This window comes from Eleutherodactylus coqui, chromosome 13 (genome assembly GCF_035609145.1).
Source record: "Eleutherodactylus coqui strain aEleCoq1 chromosome 13, aEleCoq1.hap1, whole genome shotgun sequence".
Taxonomy (NCBI): Eukaryota; Metazoa; Chordata; class Amphibia; order Anura; family Eleutherodactylidae; genus Eleutherodactylus; species Eleutherodactylus coqui.
The window spans coordinates 125514481-125534251 of NC_089849.1; the positions used below are offsets into that span (position 1 = coordinate 125514481).

The 19771-nt window shown below is 43.6% G+C and overlaps 1 protein-coding gene across 1 annotated transcript in view; it reads right to left on the bottom strand.

Moving 5' to 3' along the window:
- Window positions 1–19771, bottom strand: part of ACY3 (aminoacylase 3) — a 125466-nt gene that overhangs the window by 50605 nt on the left and 55090 nt on the right. Inside the window, exon 5 of the mRNA XM_066586931.1 lies at window positions 16116–16223. Coding sequence (XP_066443028.1) covers window positions 16116–16223 — 108 coding nt within the window. The remainder of the gene's footprint in view (window positions 1–16115; window positions 16224–19771) is intronic.

A 19771-nucleotide genomic window follows, 5' to 3' on the forward strand; every position in this document is an offset into this window, starting at 1 on the left:
CAGTTCTTGTTGTCACGGGTGACGCCACCGTTCTGTCATCTGCAGTGAATCCCAAAGTTATAATAAAGAGTTCACACACAGGGGCAACTTTCTGAGCAAAACCGGGAACGGTCGGTAGAACTCGTTTACTTGAATAAAACGTTAACACCATGGACATGACAGCTGCCAGCCAAACACAGGTGCCAAATGGATAATGGTGTGACAGGGAGGATTCACAGGATGACAGAAGAAGCCACAGTTATCTGTGGGGTTATGCTCTCTGCGACTTTCTTCACTCTCCCTCAAGCTCTCTACCAGTACACACATTTGATGTTGCACTCAGCGCTGCATGGCTCTCACTCTCTCTCTCTTAGTACTCCATCATAGCACCAAGGTGGCCTAGGTGCATTGGGCCCAGGGCAAAAATCAGGCATCGCTCAGCCTCTTTATCTTGGGGATCGTTATAAGACGAGGCACACTTTCTCCTACTCAACAAAAGTTCCTCTCTTCCCAAGACAGGCTCCACTACTTGCACTTTTGCAGACTTCTCATTTAAGCTCTTGTAAGACTAACTTCACCCCACACTTTCTTTTGCAAGAAGAACAGAAGAAGACTACTCTTGCACTAAACCTTGCAAACACATATATCTAGCATGATCACATGACACACAACAAGATACATTTCTCAGACATAACCCATACCTTAACCCATTCAGTGCTGCAGAGGTGCAATACACATCAAATGCATAAAACATAGAAGACACTGACAATACAAAGGCACTAGACAAACACTTAACATTATGGAGGGGCCCCGTTAACTGTGGGCCACTACAGTTGCATCAAAAGCATTTTGATAAGATTTTCCCTTCCAATTATCGACAATGGAAGACCTCAACCTTATCCTCACACTTTTGTACCAATGTAAGCAAACTGTCAGAAATATAGTCTTGAGGCTTAGAAGATACAACAACTTCCAAATATTTGATCTCCTTCAATGTTTCTAATTGTGTATGTTCCAGTGAATAGTCCACCAGCAGGGGAGCTAAAGGAGGAATTACAGATTTTTCTCAGTTAATAGTGAGACCCGATATCTTACCAAACATATAAAAAATGGACATAACAGGACTCATTGATCTACTCACATCCCCGTATACAAGAGATCATCTGCGTCTAGTGAGATACGGTCCTCAGTTTCTCCATACTACAATCCAACTATATCGGGTGATTGTGTTATCAAACCAACCAGGGGCTCGATAGCCAAGCCAAAGAGAAGAGGGCACACCTCTACATTATTCCCCTCCCTAACACCATCCATCCCAAGATATGACTATTTACCCTCACTCTTGCCTCTAGCCTTAAATAGAGTAGTTTAGCCAATGCCACAAATTTTTCACCCAGAGGAGCATGAATGGCCTTATAATTATCCTCACTCACACACCTTCAAGTAATAGTCAAAGTAATAGTCAAAGCTAGGGAGGAAAAGCTGGAAGCTAATGTCAGTCTCCTAAGAAAAGTCTCAGCAACATTTTATGTCTGCAAGTGTAATGAAACTCTATGATCTACCTAAAGTGAATATAATGCAAGTGATGTAACTACTGAAAACGAAGTACTCTCTGTTTCCCTGCAAAGAAGTGTTTAAGTTGTTTTTCATCATCTACAGTTTGTGGCCTGAAGTCTCTTCCCATCATCAACATACTGCACTGAGGTACCACACTAACACTTCAGGGACAGGGACTACTACCCCAATTATTGGTTAGTTATCCACTTTTTATTTTTAATATTTTTGTCCAGAATGGGTCCCCTACCCATATACGGACTGGTGTTACAACAAATTAACATCTTACACTACCTGACTCCGCGGGTGGCAGGCTATAACAGCTGCCTACTGTTTATTTTTTTTTGCCACTTTGCATGTGGCCTACAGGCACAGACCACGATTCCCCACGTTGGAGGGGAGCAGCAGAGCCACCATTGACAACCATCTTATTCCCCGCTCTTTTACCCTTGTCATTGGTCTGCGCTCTGTCTAGCTTACTGCACACTGAGCCAATAATAATCTGAAAAGATTCTAATAGAGCCTCCTCCATTCTAGCATTGCCATCAAGTAGGTTCAACGAAAAGGGATTTAACATCCAAACGCTATCCAAACCACATCCCCCATCGTTCATAATCAATGACAAGGAGTGAAGAGTGATCAGACACTGTTTGTGGTCAACATCCAACTCTAAAAACATTAGGAAGCATAGATGGAGTACCGATCAGGAGATCTATTCTAGAAAATGTACTATGTGAGCTGGAATAACAAAAGTATTGTCGAACTTCTGGATTTCTCAAACGGCACAGATCACACAAACTTAAATCCAATCATGCGAAAGTAGTTGGGGAAGGAAAATCCACTATAGGACCTTTATAAAATCTATCCAAATAGGGATCCAGATAATTATTAAAATCATCCATAATTAATGTAGGAACAGCAGGGAAAATAGCCACAAATTACATCACCTTCTTAATACATTCACTGGAATACAGAGATATTTATTGCCACCAATATATATATATATATTTGCACAATAATACATTTAAGACAAACAAATCTCCCCATAGAATCTATTAAAAGAGGACTCACATTTAAAAGATATTATTATGAGTCAGTATAATTACTCCATGCGAATAACGTGAATATATGGAATGAAAAGAATGTGCCCATACAGGATGGTGAAGCAAGTATACAGTATCCCCTGTTAGATGTGTTTCTAATAGACAAATGATAGTTGGTTGAAATTGTGGAATAGATGAACAAACAGCGCATCTTTTAGTTTTGGCTCCCATCACACGCATGTTCCATGAAATTATATTAACCTCTTGAACAGTAGTAAATGGTATTCTTTATTTAAGTTTTATACATATAATTTAAGACTCTGGCTGCGTGGCATGATAGAGTAGGAGAAATAGAGAGAAGGGGAGGGAAAAAACACCCCACCACACCCAACCCCATACACACATACCCATATTCCCTAAGTTGTAATCACCCAGGCATAGTGATAATGGTAAAAATAAATCCCAATATCACAGTAAGATCACTACGGAGCCTCCCACCTATCCAACAAATCTCCACCCATAATCCACTAATAAAAAGGACGACTTATTACTGTTATATAAATATTGCTCCCGTTCACCAATCCAGGAGGCGACCCTAGAATTATCAAAGAAAAGTCTCTCCTGAATCACAACTCTCAGCCGTGCCGGATACAAAATAGCATAAGGCAGCCGTAAACTCCTTAACCTCCTCTTGACATCATGCCACCCCTTTCTTTTTTTTGGATGTCCACTGAATAATCTGGGAAGAGGGCTATGATGACCGTCCACAGTTAGCGCTGTAATTTCTCCCGCTTTATTTAAAATAATGTTCAGATCTTTATAGGGCAGGGGGTTTATCAGACAGTTCTCGGCGCGGCACCCGGTGGAGGTGGTTTAGCATGAACTCTATGAGCCCTTCCACAGCAAAAACAGATGACAAAGTATCTTCCCCAGTAGCTGATATCAGCCATCCCTGATACATTATCCCTGATACAATCCTTCTACCTTTTCTGGAACCCCCACCAGCCACAAATTATTTCTCCTTAGTCCACCTTCCAGATCATCTGCTTTATATTGCAAAGTCCGGATAGACGACTTGCATTTACTAATGGTAACCTGCATAGGAACAGTTTTTCCTTCCATATCATTAATACATGTCTCTGCTTTAGACAATCTCTCAGTAACTTTCTATAATAGTGCCTTATGAATCCAACTTCCTCTTTCAGGCTACCAACCTGAGCAGAGAGGGAAGCCAAAACAATATGACTTTTAGTCACACCTAGAAAAACATTGCATAAAGTAGATTTATTTTGCATATTTTGCATATCCACAGCACCAGCTTTTGCTGAAGTGGGCAGCATAATAGTATTCGCAGGGGCAGATGAAGTATATAAATAAGGGCCACACTTACCCTTCTCAGCAGAGTGAGATAGCGTACTAAAAGTCCTATCAGAGGAGGCCAATACAACTGTAGAGGTTTAATGAGCATTTCTTACCAAGGTTGCAGGAGGAGTTGAACAAGCAAACTCCACCAACCTGTTGGTCGCATTGCGGCATCTCTCAGTAAGGGCGGGTTTACACAGGTGATAAAATCGTGCAAAACTCACATAAAAATAGAACCCATTCTTTTGTCTATTTACATGGCCGATTTTTCTCTGGCAGCGATGCTGCAAGATGGGAACGTTGTAGCAGGTTCTAGAATTGTGCAGGTCTCACACAAGAATTGAACATGCAGACGTGCAAAACTCCCGGACATGGTGCAGCACGTGGACGAAGTGTCCGTGTCCTGTGCGAGGTGGGTCATATCCGCCCGTGTGAATGCACCCTAAAGTGATCAGAATGGTCACAACGTTCCTGCGTTCAGCTCAATACTTGATATTACCTCCTGCCCGCTCCCCAGATTTATTGCCAATAGAACATGTAACATAATATGTTTGCTTAAAAAAATACATATGTTCATCTAGTTCAGTCTATTACCTCTCCGCTCCCCAATGTTGATCCAGAGGGAGGCGAAAAACTTCAAATGAGGTAGAAGCCAATTTTCCTCATTTAAGGGCAAAAATCTCCTTCCCAATCTTGCAATCGGAATAAACCCCGGATCACGGAAACTTCTGAAATAATTAGTGACTATAACATGTAACACTCAAGAAAAGCATCCAGGTACTTCTTAAACTCTTTTATTGAATTTGCCCTCACCACATCCTCAGGTAGAGATTTCCATAATCTCACTGCTCTTACAGTAAAGAACCCCCTTCTATGTTGTGTAGAAACCTTTCGTTCCTCTAGACATGACTTGTAAAGAGGAAGAACAAAGTTCTCATCATGAATCCCTAGACCTATTTTGATGCAGCCCATGATCCTATTTGCCTTGGCAGCAGCTGCCTGACATTGGTTGCTCCAGTTAAGCTTACAGTAAACTAAACCCCCCAAGATTTTCCATGTCGGTGTTCCCAGTGGTTTCCCATTTAGTGTAAAATGGTGACATGGATTTCCTGCCCGTGTGCAGAACCTTACATTCATCAGTGTTACCCCTCAGCTGACACTTACTGCCCCAACGTACCCAGATCTATATGTACCCACATTCTGTGCTCTTGTGTTCCTTTACATAGTTTTGTATCATCTGCAATTATTGATCTTTTACTGCACAATCCTTCTACCAGGTCATTAATACATATATTAAAGAGAATAGGGCCCAATACTGCCCCCTGTGGTACCACACTAGTAACAATGACCCAATCAGAATATGTACCATTTATACCCACCCTCTGCTTTCTATCATCGACCAGTTACTTACCCACTTACACACATTTTTCCCCAGACCAAGCATTCTCATTTTATATACCAACCTTTTATGCAGCACAGTATCAAACGCTTTAGAAAAGTCCAGATACACAAGATCCGGTGACTCCCCCCAGTCTAGAACTTACCTCCGCGAAGAAGCCGATCATATTGGTTTGACAAAGCAACTCCTCATAAATCCATGCTGATATGGAGTTATACAGCCATTCTCCTCCAGGATAAGATCTCTTAGAAAGCTTTCAAGCATCTTACCCACAATAGAAGTAAGACTTACCAGGCCTGTACACTTTTCAACCCCTTTTTGAATATTGGCAACAAATTGGCTATGCGCCAATCCATGGAACAGATCGTGTCACTATAGAGTCCTTAAATATAAGAAACAAGGGTCTATGTATTATATTACTTTATTCCCATAAACCCCGGGGGCTGTATGTCATCGGGAACTGGTGATTTGTGTAATTTAAACTTTTTAATGTGGTTCTGTACTTCCTCCTGGGTTAGACTGGTGACATTTCATGTTCCTCTGTGAATACACTGGAGAAAAAACTATTTAATAGATTTGCTTTCTCCTCATCACTCTCTACAATCTTTCCTACATTATTTATTAAAGGGCCAACACTTTCAATAGTAATCTTTTTACTATTTATGTATGGGACCATCTAAGATGCCAACTTCGACAGGCTAAGAGTTTTATATTATATGATATATTATATTGGTCTATAGGGCTCAGCAGAGACTGAGCCTGCTAGGCCACCATGGATGGCAGTCTCGGAGCTCATCTTCAAGCCTCTGGGTTCCATAACAACCCAACATGACCGTGTGATCACATCATAAGGGTCCAAAGGGTGACAGAGGGAGACTGTGTCTGGTGAGGATTTAGCTTCAGAACTGAAGGACATTATAGCCTATGTTTCCATCTGCTGGTTCTTCAATGAGGGCCACTGCAGGTTTTTCGCCTGTGCCAGTTTAAGCATGCATGCTTGTGTCGGTTCTCATGCCCCACAGTAAAACCAGTATCCAAACCCCTAGGTTCCCATGAGCCTAAAGACTTTGGTAAGCATAATTGGGGTAGGCCCTGGCTTGACGGTTGACCCAATAAGGAGGCAGCAGCACAGCTTCACTTCAGTTTCAGTTTAGGTTTCTTTATCCTATTTTATTTTAGCAGGGAAATGTATTTGGCTGTTGATGTAAAATGTGCAAGGAAACACCCAGAGATTTCACAGGAAGTTTAGTTGGGTAGAAATATTGGAATCTTTTTGCCCCTTCCCTTTCAGTCATCTCCAGGGGTTTCCTCTGGGAGTGGTTCCTATATAAAAGAGAGTGGCAAATTTTGCCTCATTCATTATTTGTCCCATCCTAAGGTGCATGATGGGATTTCTCTGGAGCATTCTTCACTTTCCTACGTCTCTTTTGACAGGGCTATTTGTCTGAACAAAAAGGCGGGCTGGGGGGCCCTTTTGGAAAAATCTGACATTGAATCAGCTTTTCAGTTATTACCGGTGCATCCCGATAGTTACCACCTACTGGGTTGTATTGTGGAAGAGGGATACTATTTTGACACCTGCTTGCTGATGGACTACTCTATATTGTGCCACTATTTTGAGCTTTTCAGTTCCTTTTTGGAATGGGTGATGCGTTATGAGAAAGGTTCCAGGGCCTTTATCCACTGTCTGGATGATTTTTTTGTTTGTCAGGCTGAAAGACCGCGACTTATGCAATTTCCTGCTAAAAAAGTTTTTGTGGTTTAATGAGTTGTTTTTGGTTCCCAGTATCTGAAGAAAAGATGAAAGATGCAGCGTCCCGTAGGGTGACCCCAGACACAGGGCATACATTTAGGAGTGGGGAGGGTAGGATGCTGGCTTGTCACAGCGGCACTTACCACACTCACTCCCGGAGGGACGCACGTAGCCTCGGCCAGGGCAGTGCTGGGCCTCTTCGGACAACCCTAGGAGAGGGATGCCCAATAAAGAGTAGAACAGTGATTGGTATTGTCAAGGGTGATGCCATCATTCCAATACACACCGGAATGACCTTTGGCGGGGAATAAATGAGCTGCAGACAGAAATAACGTACCTCAGGTCCCTGAGAACGGTCAGGGCCTGGAACAACTTTACTTAAACAAACTCCAGCAGTACAAGGCAAAGTAGACAATCTTCCAAGTGCAGGAATTTAGACAGACTTGATTAGGAGTACCTCCACACGGCGATCCTAGGCTTCAGGAGGCTTGTGTATGAACATTTGAAGACGCATACCTCCACCCAGCGGTCCCAGACTTCAGGACACTCGAGTGTGAACAATTGATAAGAGTACCTCTGCACTGGGCATTGGGGAAAACTCCACTTCTCTCACACAATCTTTCTCCAATTGGGGCTCACTCCTCTTTCATGCTAGATCAGGCAATCCAGGGAACCTCTCCTCCTCTTCCATTCTTCACTACATGAGGGTTTAAGGTACCCCCATGTAACTGGGACTCTTTATCAGGAACCCAGAAGACATGGATCTCTTCCCGCTCTCAAACACTCCTATTTATACGCTCACTCATACCACATAAGAGGACATAGATTGATACATTTTCAGACAGTCTTCAGGCTTTGCAAACACTTAACCTCTCGCTTGCTGCAGCTGTGCAATACACTTAACAGAATGACTAGAAATATTTTGCACAGAGCATCTACATAAGACATGACATGAATGACATTATGGAGGGGGCCAGGAAAGCATGTACTGGGCCACTACAAAGGCACTTCCACACTGATAACGTTTTTGAACATTGAGATTGATTCTGATGCAATAGTTTTTTGTTTGCTGCAGGACAAGCTGGCAAAGATGCTGAATCTGGTGGAGGAGTTTTGCTCGGTATCCAAGGTTACCCTCTGACAGATGCAGTCCTTGCTGAGTTTCTTGGTTTTTGTCTGTCAGATCATGCCTATGGGCTGGGTCTTTTCCCAGAGCTTGTCCTTGGATATGCTAGGAGTGAAGTTGTCGGAGCATTGGATTCGTATCACAAAATCACTTGGAGGGGATCTGCAGATTGGTGGGGAATTTTTATGAAGGTATAATGGCAAAACAAGCTTGCAAGTGCAGGAAGTTTCCAGTGCTGCAATGTATTTGTATACCAATGCTTCAGGGTCCTGTGGATTCGGGTAGTGTGTACTGCCCCCTGGCCGCTGCATTGGCATGAAGCTGGGCTGTGCTAGAATTTAACCTTGCTGAAATGTTTTTCCATAATGCATGGATAACGTGAGTGTGGTCCATTGTATCAATCCCTTGTCCTCTTCCTCTCTTCCATTTTTTTCCCCTTCTTTGGTACCTGGTGCTCAAATGCCTAAAAAGGAATATTTATTTTGTGCTCCACATGTCACTGGTGTGGGTAACTCTACAGCTGGCTCTTAGTCCTGCTTCCATTAACAGGAGTTTCGACAATTGCATCTAAGAGTGGCAGCAACAGAGTAAGGCTTGGGGCAAGTGGGTGTCTCAGGTAGGGGACCGTCAGGTGGCCAGGGATGATAGGGCTTGCCTTCAGGAAACACTTGAATATCTGTGCTACGTGAGTAGGTATCTTAATGGCGTCTGTCGGGTGTTGTCTTTTATTTCCAGTTGCTCAGCTGGTTGGATGTGATGAAGCAATTTATAGTCCAATAGGCATTGAAGGGGCGGAAAAAAGCATAATCTTATAGATGTGTGGTGCCCAGTTTCTTATTCTTTGCTATGCCACCTGATACCTGCTTATTTAGAGGTCTGTTCCACCTCCTGTTTGAAGCGGCATTTTTTAGGACCAGTTTTAGCCAGTTTTTTTTTTTTAGGGGGGGGGGGGTGTTACACCTTGATGATGTGATAATAGCCAATAGGGTCTGGCTTCAGATCTGGTGTTCTAAGACTGATGTTCATAGCAGGAGAGTTGGGTTTTACTTTATGTGGTTCCAAGCCCAATTTGCCCGGTCTAGCTTACCATGGAATTTTTGAGCATCCGACGTTCCTTGGTCCATGACATTGGTTGGCGTTCTTCTTGCATGTTTCCAATTTCAAACGGTGTTGTCTTACACATTTGAATGTAAATGTGAGGCAGGTGGGTGTTGGTACTATGGTACAACGGTGGCAGAATAGAGACAGAGGCAGCACATACTTTTTGCCTGAACTTTACTGGCAATAAATGGTTTACATTTTATTACTTCATAGGAGATCATAAATAGTTAAATGTTACATTAGTGATAGATGGTATAACAGTCATGACTGTCAATCTGGTCTCCGGTAATTCACCTACTCGCTTTAGCTGGCCATTGGCCAAAAGCAACTTCATTACTTAGCTCAGACCTTTTCCCGCCCCGTAGGGTTTGCGTCTCTCAACCAAGACATGAACTATAACAATACTCCTCAGATCTATCCCCAGCTATGTTACACTCTCTCAGTAATTCCGGTGCTTTGTTGGTCCCTTACATCATATATACCACATGTACATAGCATTAGTAAGAATTCCCACATTCTATCAAATCCCTTCAGTTCCCTGGTCATCATGGCCCTTCCTCTAATGTGTGCGCTGCTTCCCTGCATGGGACAGCGCTCACAGCTGCATGAGACGACTGACGGGAATTTGCAAGATGCATTCAGCCTATGTGAAAAGTGAAGCTGAGTCCGGCTGGCAAGCCCTGCTGGAGCCGTTGATTATTAGACCCTGCTGAGTGTTAACCTGCCCCTATCATCTCGACTAGTGTAGGCTGGCGCCATGCAGGCTATGCTTGGTGCATAAATGTTGGTTTTTTTTAATTGATCAAATAAAAAGCTATTTTTTGCTTTTGCAACATTTCTGGTGCCAGGTTCTACATTAGTTGAAGTCTTTTCACCTGACTCCTGGTATCCCCATACACAGCTACATGCTTTACATTACTTTCACATGATGTTTCTGGAGAACTGAGGCGGTTTCAGACTGCTACCTGAGAGACTATACTGTGGGTTCAACAAAGCCCTGGAAATACTGTTGTTGTACCAGAGACTATTGGGGTGCAAACCCATCGGGACCTGTCAAGTTGTGGTCAACTAAGTTGCCCTGTAAAGCTAATAGAGACTGTAACCAAAATATCTTTGATTGACAAAGATTAACAAGATAAACCCCTTAACGCTACAGGACATACAGTTATGTCCTGCAGGCTCGGGGTAGGTATGGAGGTATATCGAAGGGGGATGATCCTGCTCCATACACCTGACCACAAAGGCTCCAATAAGCAGCACTGCTGATCGGAGTTGTTAAAGGGGTTGTCCCGCGGCAGCAAGTGGGTCTATACACTTCTGTATGGCCATATTAATGCACTTTGTAATGTACATTGTGCATTAATTATGAGCCATACAGAAGTTATCAGAAGTTTTCACTTACCTGCTCCATTGCTAGCGTCCTCGTTTCTATGGAGCCGTCTAATTTTCAGCGTCTAATCGCCAGATTAGACGCGCTTGCGCAGTCCCGGTCTTCTTCTTTTCTCAATGGGGCCGCTCGTGCCGGAGATCAGCTCCGTGTAGCTCCGCCCCGTCACGTGCCGATTCCAGCCAATCAGGAGGCTGGAATCGGCAATGGACCGCACAGAAGCCCTGCGGTCCACTGAGGGAGAAGATCCCGGCGGCCATCTTCAACCGGTAAGTAAGAAGTCACCGGAGCGCGGGGATTCAGGTAAGCGCTGTGCGTTTTTTTTTTAAGTCCCTGCATCGGGTTTGTCTCGCGCCGAACGGGGGGGCTGTTGAAAAAAAAAAAACCCCGTTTCGGCGCGGGACAACCCCTTTAACCCTTTGAATGTTGCAGTCAATTCTGACAACGGCATTTAAATTCCTTAATCGATGTTTGGGGGTCCTGCACTGCCATCTGCAATAAGATTACGGATTGCTGTGCTGATTGCCTATCAAGTCATGCCTGTCAGATTGCCTTATAATGTAATACTATGGCATTACATTATACTGTAGGAGCAATCAAAGCATCGCAAGTTCTTGTCCCCTCTTGGGGGCTAAAAAAAACTGTAAAAGTTAGATTAACATTTTTTTTATGAATTATTAAAATAATAGAAGGTACCGTATATACCGGCGTATAAGGCGACAGGGGGTATAAGACGACCCCCCAACTTTCACCTTATACGCCGGTATTACAGTGGAGAAAAAAAAATCATTACTCACCTCCCCCGGCGTTCTGTCGCGCTCCGGCAGGATGTCGCTCGCTCCTCGTCCCCGGCGCAGCATTGCTTTCTGAATGCGGGGCTTGAAATCCCCACCTCCAGAAAGCTAATACACACGCCGTCAGCCAGTTACAGCCATTCAATGACATCATTGAATGGCTGTGATTGGCTAAAACACACGTGGCTTCAGCCAATCACACTATTCAATGACATCATTGAATGGCTGTGATTGCTAACACACATGCGCCTTCAGCCAATCACAGCCATTCAATGATGTCATTGAATAGTGTGATTGGCTGAAGCCACGTGTGTTTTAGCCAATCACAGCCATTCAATGCTGTCATTGAATAGCTGTACTGGCTGACGGTGTGTGTATTAGCTTTCTGGAAGCGGGGATTTCAAGCCCCGCATTCAGAAAGCAATGCTGCGCCGGGGACGAGGAGCGAGCGACATCCTGCCGGAGCGCGACAGAACGCCTGGGGAGGTGAGTAATGATTTTTTTTTTTTTACACTTTTTTTTTTTGTATTACCGGCGTATAAGACGACCCCCGACTTCAGAGCAGATTTTTCGGGGTTCAAAAGTCGTCTTATACGCCGGTATATACGGTATTAAAAGTTTTAAAAGAAAAGCAGTTTGCTATATGTATAATAATAAAAGATAAAACATTCGGTATCGCCGCGTCCGTAAAAGTCCGATCTATCAAAGTAACAGATTATTCACCCCACACGATAAAAATAACGCCAGAATTGCACTTTTTGGTCACAGTATCTCCCAGAAAAAAAGTAATAAAAAGAAATGAAACAGTCTTATGTACTCCAAAATGGTACCAACAGAGACTACAGGACGTCCCGCCAAAGATTAGCTCACACACAACTATGTTGGCAGAAAAATAAAAAGGTTACGGCGGTCAGAAAATTATTTTAAAAAATTAAATATCTTTGGAAAAAAATAAAAGTAGTGTGGCAAAAAAAAGATTTTAAGTTTGGTGTCGTAGTAATAGCACCGACCCATAGAATAAAGCTGTCAGGCTATTTTTGGTGCAGCTTGTGCGCTGTAGAAACAAGACACAAAGGCGTCGGAATTTCGTTTTTAATCCATTTCATTCTACTTACCATTTTTTGGTAGTTTTTCAGTACATTATATGCTACATTAAATAGCACCATTGAAAAATACAACTCATCCCGCAAAAAACAACAAGCCCTCAGACAGCGAGGTCGATGGAGAAATGAAAGAGCCAGGATTTATTAAAAGGGGGGAGAAAAAACTAAATGGGTAACAAAATCTGCAATTTTGGTGTTCACCGTGCTGTACTCATATGTTAAATTAATTCTGCAGGCCAGTAAGATTATGGCAATACCAAATGTATATAGTTTGGGGTTTTTCTCGTATTTCTTGCTTATCACTGCATTCAAAGACCTCTAACCTTTTTCTTTTTTTGTCGGCGGTGCTGTGAAAGGGTTTTTTTGCAGGATGAGTTGTACTATTCGATGACACTATTTGTTCATTCTGTTCCATTTTTTCGTAAGACGAGAAAGTCAAAATTAGCTGTCTTCGCCAAGTTTTTTGTATTTTTTTCCCTAACTTGCACTGCGGGTTACATAATGTACTAACTTTTTTTCTCTGGGTCATTAGAAAGGCAACAATACCGCATGTGTGCTTTTAACATTTTTTGGCATAGTAAAGAGAGGAAGCTGGGGTTTTAAGGTTTTATTTTTTTTACTAAAGTTTTAATACTTTTTAAACTTTATTTTTGTCCCACTCGGGGATTTGAATATCACCATATTTTATCATTTTTCTAATATGCCACTATGCATCAGTAGAGCAGTGTATTAGAAAGCATATGAAGCTTAGCTAGAGACTGAACATCATAGCCCACTGTAGCTGGCAGACCCAGGGACTATATCCAAGCCTCCAAGTGCTATAGCAACTCATTGGGAACCCGTCATCACATCGCGAGGGCCTGATGGGTGAGAGCACAACCACGGCATTGAAAGGGTTAACTTGCGGGAATCTGTGTTTTTCTTTGGTTCCCGCTGTCAGAGGAGCTGCCAAGCTGTCATCTGACAGCCAAGCACCCACTCTCCCTGGCATGGAAGAGCCACGCAGGGCTCAGCATACAGCCCCCTAGTGGCCACCGTATTGGCGGTCATCAAAGGGTTAAAGCTGTTTGAATACAAGTTATTCTTAAAATTGCTTTGTTTTACAACTTGCAGTAAAGAGCGGTTTCAGTTATGTAAACCTCTGTGAAGCCTTTCATAAATGGTATCATATTCTGCACGTTACAGCTGATCGGTGGGGGTCTCGAGGGGCAGACCCCCACTGATGTGATGACCACCATCCGCTGTCCGTTTCCTGGGTCTCTGCTGGTGGGGATCCAGTGAAATGACCCAAGTGGTGCAATGAGATTATGGTATTGCTTTCATCACAGAGAAAGTGCCGCGCAGCAGAACAGGGAGACAAGCAAGGCTTTCTGCATAGCGGCTGCCATAGTCAACCATATCTGCGTCTTAAGCAGTGAAGCAACTGACCACAAAAGGCTAACACGTTTCAAGTCATAGTAGGCCGTGCTCTCAGGAGTGTGTTGGTATAGTGTATTCCACACAAGGGTATTGCATGCAGAATACAGAGTACCAATCTCCCAAAAAGGGCAGCATGTTCTATCTTGGAGTGTATTATGCATGCATAAACGCCAATACAGTACATGGCGATTTGCAGCACGCAGCTAGTATACAATGTATCACTTGCAGGCGGCACACTGCGAGATAATCTCATATGAGCCCAGCCTAATCTTGCTGTAGTGGCCCAGAGTTAGCGTGGCCCCTCCATAAGTATAAATGTGTGCGCCTTGTTCAATTGTATTGGCAGTGTCTTCTATGTGTGTGAATTTGATGTGTATTGCACCTCTTCAGCACTGGGTTAATGTCTGGGTTATGTCTGGGAAATGTATCATGTTGTGTGTCAAGTGACCATGATTCATATATGTGTTTGCAATGATGCTATGCAAGTTAGTTGGAGTCTAAGTTTCGGACAGTCTGGCAAGAAGTTGAACCTATCTTGTGATAAAGAGAACTTTTACTGAGTAGGAGAAGGTGTGTCTTGTCCTACGAGGGTCCCCCAAGATGGAAGAGGCTGAGCGATGGCCTAATGTCTGCCCTGGGAGCAAATCTCCCAGGCCTTCTCGGTACTAATTTGGAGGACTGAGATAGAGAGTGAGAGGAACCGCCAGGCAGCGCTGAGTGTAACAACAACTGTAAGTGTACTGGTAGAGAGCTGGAGAGAGAGAAAGGAGAACTGCCGGGAGCAAAACCCCACAGATAACTGGGACTGTGGACTCGTCTGCCATCCTGTAAATCCTCCCTGTCACACCACTATGTTGTTTGCACCAGTGTCCTGCTGATTGATGTAAACTTTGTGGACTGTTAACCATTTATTTAAGTAAAGGAGTACTACCGACCATTCCTCGTTTTGCTCAGAAAGTTATCCCTGTGTGTGTGGACTATTTTATTCCAACACCTGAATTCACTGCAGACGATGGAACGGTGGCGTCACGAGTGACAAAGGTCTCTAAGGTAGGCCGCGGATTAGGTTTTCCCTGTGAAACTCGCCCAGTTAGTAACATGGTGGGGTCCCAATCTACCCCCAGGGGAGGAGATGGTAGAGCCCAGTGACAAGGCCTCATCTACCCTGCTATCTCCTCAGCTGTGGGCCTGCTCCTCAGACGCTGCACTGACTCTTAGTCTGAAATTTGCAAGTGTTGCTGTTTTCAACCTGTTAGAACTAAACCTGATCACCTGTGAGCCATAAAACTATCAAACTGTAACTGTTAAAGTGATACCTCAGGACGGGGTAAAGTATGATTATTACCTCGTCATCTTCCCCCCATGTCCTGCCTGAAGGACTTCAGCAAACAGCCGGTCACTGTTGCTTAGAGAAGTTGGATCGGTCTGTATTCTATTATATAAAAGAGTTGACTTCCTGCTACTTGATATGGAGAAGGAACCCCCAGAAGTAGTCCTGCACTTGGAGACACGCCATAATCCAACTACAGGTATAGCAGAGAGGCTCAGCTTCTGCATATGGAGTTTAGGAAATACAACTGATTGTAAGTTTTTGCTATTCTAAGTGTCATTTCATGGCACACCACTAAGGCCTCATGCATACGGGCATGCACAGATTCCACAAGGGAAATCCCACACAGAACCCGTGCGTACCCGCTGCCGGTGACCCTGCGTACGTATCAGAAATGATCTTCTTTCTTTATGCGGATGTGCTGCTGGCGCTCCGCAGCATATGCACAGTACAAATCTCTCCACGCTGGCGATGATGCGGATCCACGACACTTCTGCAATGCTCATTGCAGAAGTGCCGCGGCAGGGACAGCTTCCATAGACTTCAATGGAAGCCGGCCCTGCGTATCCGCTCTGAAAATAGAGCATGCTTTGGTTTTATTTGGGCACAAATTCGCTGGTGTGTGTGGAGGGAGGAATCTCTACAGACAACAATGGGCACATTGAGCAGCGGATCACCCCCTCCGGCTGACAAGTGCGGAATCCGCTGCTCAGCTTGCCCCGTGTGCATGGGGTCCAATAGTTATCAGTAATTCCTTATCATTACCTTGATTGAACTGGTTGATGAAGTCCAACGTAACTTTAACAAGCGTCTTCATACTTTGTAGTAAGTCTCCTCTGACGACTCCCTGTGGCTGAGGACCCAGCTCGAAACCTAAAGTGAGAGAGACCGTCATCAGTAGAACCACACAACAGGTACGACCCTATAAGTAGAGAGGGCGAAGATGTACATTGAGTTTCTGTCATTCCTAGCTATTATAGCCAGGTCCAGGAAGTAGTCAGTAAGGAGCGGTGATTTAGTCACAACAGTAGGGCTCACTTACATCAGCACTGCAGGCTCCAGAACTGCATAACAGCAGCTGGATGGAACCCATTATAGTCAGTGGGTTCTGTCCGGTGCCGTTTGGGTCCAGCATGTGCCGGAGACGACACCTCTGTTTCTGAGGTTGTTCAGCTCGTAAGACTGAAAAAATAACAGAAGAAGAAACCCCTGATGTGAATGAGCCCTTAATTAACCCCTTAGTGACCGACCTATATTGTGCTGTAAGGACCAAATGATTTCCATCGCTGCACTGCAAGAGCCATAACTCGTTGACACGGCCCTATGAGGCCTCGTTGTTTTGTGGGACAAGTTGTATTTTTTAATGGCCGCACTCCGGGGTACATACAATGTCTTCACATCACGGGGTTCACCATTCGGTAAAAATAACATGGCAGCTTTCTTATCTGTATCAGCACGATTGCAGTGATTACAAGTTCATATTGCGGCATTCCTCAGACCTAATACCTTTGTCAGTCAGTATATTCATCCAGACCAGGTTGGTTTTATCCCTGGTCGGCAAGCTACTACTCAGATAAGACGGGCAATTGATTTTGTCTTGGTGGTGCGGTCTGTCTGGGACAGGGATGAAACTAGGAAAGGCCTTCTCTTTAGTCTTGACTTATGAAAGGCTTTTGACTCCTGGCAATATTTATTCTTTATTCTTGAGGAAATGGGATTCCGACCAAGGTTTAGAACATTGATTCAGGCGCTGTATACCTTCCCCTCTGCATTAGTTCGGACCCGAGGCTTTGAGTCCGACACAATAGCAATTGAAAGGGGGACTAGACAGGGCCGCCCCCTATCGCCTCTTACAGCATTGGCAATTGAGCTTATGGTATCAATGCTCAGAGCAAATGTGAATGTCAGGGGTATCCACATTGGGGGACAGGAACATAAATGTGCTCTTTATGCAGATGATGTGTTGTTATTGGTTTCTTCTCCCCTCACTTCTCGCCATAATATATATCAGATTCTGGATACATTTGGAGCAATATCAGGCCTGAGAGTCAATGATACTAAATCGTTGGCTCTGAATTTAAATTTACCCCCCCCCCCCCCCCCCTTCCGATGCCTTAACTCCTGGAACAATTTTAATTTTCAGTGGGTCACAAAGAGCCTTCCTTATTTAGGTATATATCTTACCTATACCAAGCCAACTATCCCCCCTTAATTAAGAATTTAGAGCACCCAACTACTTGGGCATCATACAACTTATCTTGGCTAGGTGGATTCCATTCTATCAAAATGTCATGACTTCCAAAAATTCTATATCTCTTCCGTGCTTTGCCCATTCCTATCCTGGCTGTAGATTTGAAAAGCTTACAGTCCAAACTTTTGGCTTTCATTTGGTCTAACAAATCTAGACGTATTCAGCAGTCTACCCTATACGCGCCTCGGAGCATGGGAGGCTTGGGGGTCCCCATATCCTAACATATTATCATGCAGCCCAATTAGCTCAATTAGTCTCCATCTTCTCCCGTTATGATAAACCACTTTAGGTATTAATTGAGGCACCAGTAGTCTTTCCGCTACCACTCAAAGAAATCTTTTGGCACAGGACGGAACATAAAAAAGCAATCATGAATCCCACCCTTTCTTCCTCCCTGTCTCTCTGAGATAGACTCTCTAAAAGATATAAACCGATATCTAGGCACCTCCCCATATCTAGTATATTTGGTAATCTCACCTTCCCCCTGGGTATCAACAAAAATGAGTTTGGATGGTGGATAGAGAGACCTCACCAGAATAGCTTTTTTTGCGGATAGACTTGGCTTCAGGCAGTTTGAGTTTTTCCAGGCTGTTCACGCTATTCTAAGCTCGGAGATGTTTGGTCTTCAACAAATTAAACCCTATGTATTAGCACTCACGGAGAATAGACGGGACCTTTCTGAACTAGTTTTGGGAGCCTGTGCAACTCAAACGCCAGGGATCCTGGGAAAATCGCCAAATTGTACTCCCACTTTACAACACCCACGGATAAACTCTAATATATGAGGAGATGGGAGGAAGAGCTGGGTGAGGAATTGCCGATCTCAGACTGGCATAAAATAGCCATTTCAACCGCAAAGCTTTCTATTAATGTAGCAATAACAGAGGCGGGCTATAAACTTTTAATGCGATGGTATATAGTTCCGAGACGATTAGCCAGTATGTTCCCGGGGACGTCAGGTTTATGCTTTAGGGGATGTGGAGGTGAGGGTTCTTTCCTACACATTTGGTGGACTTGCCCTAGGCTTTGTAGGTTCTGGATCCAGATATATACTCTAATATTCTCCATTACAAACCTTTCACTACAAAAATCGTCCTGGGAAGCTCTACTGGGTAAACGAATTCCCAATATCCCCAAACACACACACAAATGGATATCCTGTTGCTTCCTAGCTGCCCAGATCGCAGTTGGCTGCTCCTGGAGGAAAACCTCACTTAGTATTGATTTTGTGAAAACTAAATTATCTTGGATCATGGTCAATGAGAAGCTGGCAGCTATTCTTATGGATCGGGAAATGTATGAAAAAACTTGGTCGACCTGGTATCATTCGCAGACTATGCGCCTATGGAACCCAACAGCCAGAGCTTTGACCCTTCCAGGGCAGTCTAGTTTACCTTCGAGCATTTCATCTACTCCCCCAACAGATTTATGAGGAGCATGGATCCAGCCAGGTTAATAGAATAAGTTCATTTTTATTTTTCAGGCTCACCCACATAATAAACCATATTACAGCCTCATCCCTTTCCTCCCTTTGGTTTTTCCCTTGTGTTCTTCTTGTTCCCCCACTCCTTATTCTCATTTATGGTTCTCCAATGTTTATACTGATTCATCTGATTAGGAGTTGCAGTAATTGAAGAAGTGAAAATCGGCGCTTTCATTTTACCTTGTATGTTTATTAGAAACGACATCTGGCAGTGTAACTCCTGATTTATCTGTTCAGTCTGCTCCCCGCTGGACTTTACAAATGACTAGAATGTTGTAATTCTTGATTGATATACTTTGGAACATCATAAAACCAATAAATATTTTGTTAAACAAATTATATGAAAAAAAAATTAAAATTAAAAAAGTGTTTTTGTGGGGAAAAATGTGTATTTTTTTTAAACTGCATTTTTTTCCTTTAAATTTAAGGGAACCTGCCACATCTCCACATAAACCAAGTTGTGGTGCTGTTATGGGAGGTGAAGCGGAGTTGGGCGATGTATTTTTTTATACTCACCTGCTCCCTGGTTTTTGCGATGTTCCTCTCTCAAGTCAGTGAGCGGCAAGAAAATCTGATTCTTCTCAGAGTCCTTCTATACATGTTTATGGGGAAGCCAAATAAACACATAGTGCTTGCTCTTCTCCTGTCTCTGCTGAGGTTTTTTTTATTTTTTAATTCAATGCACAG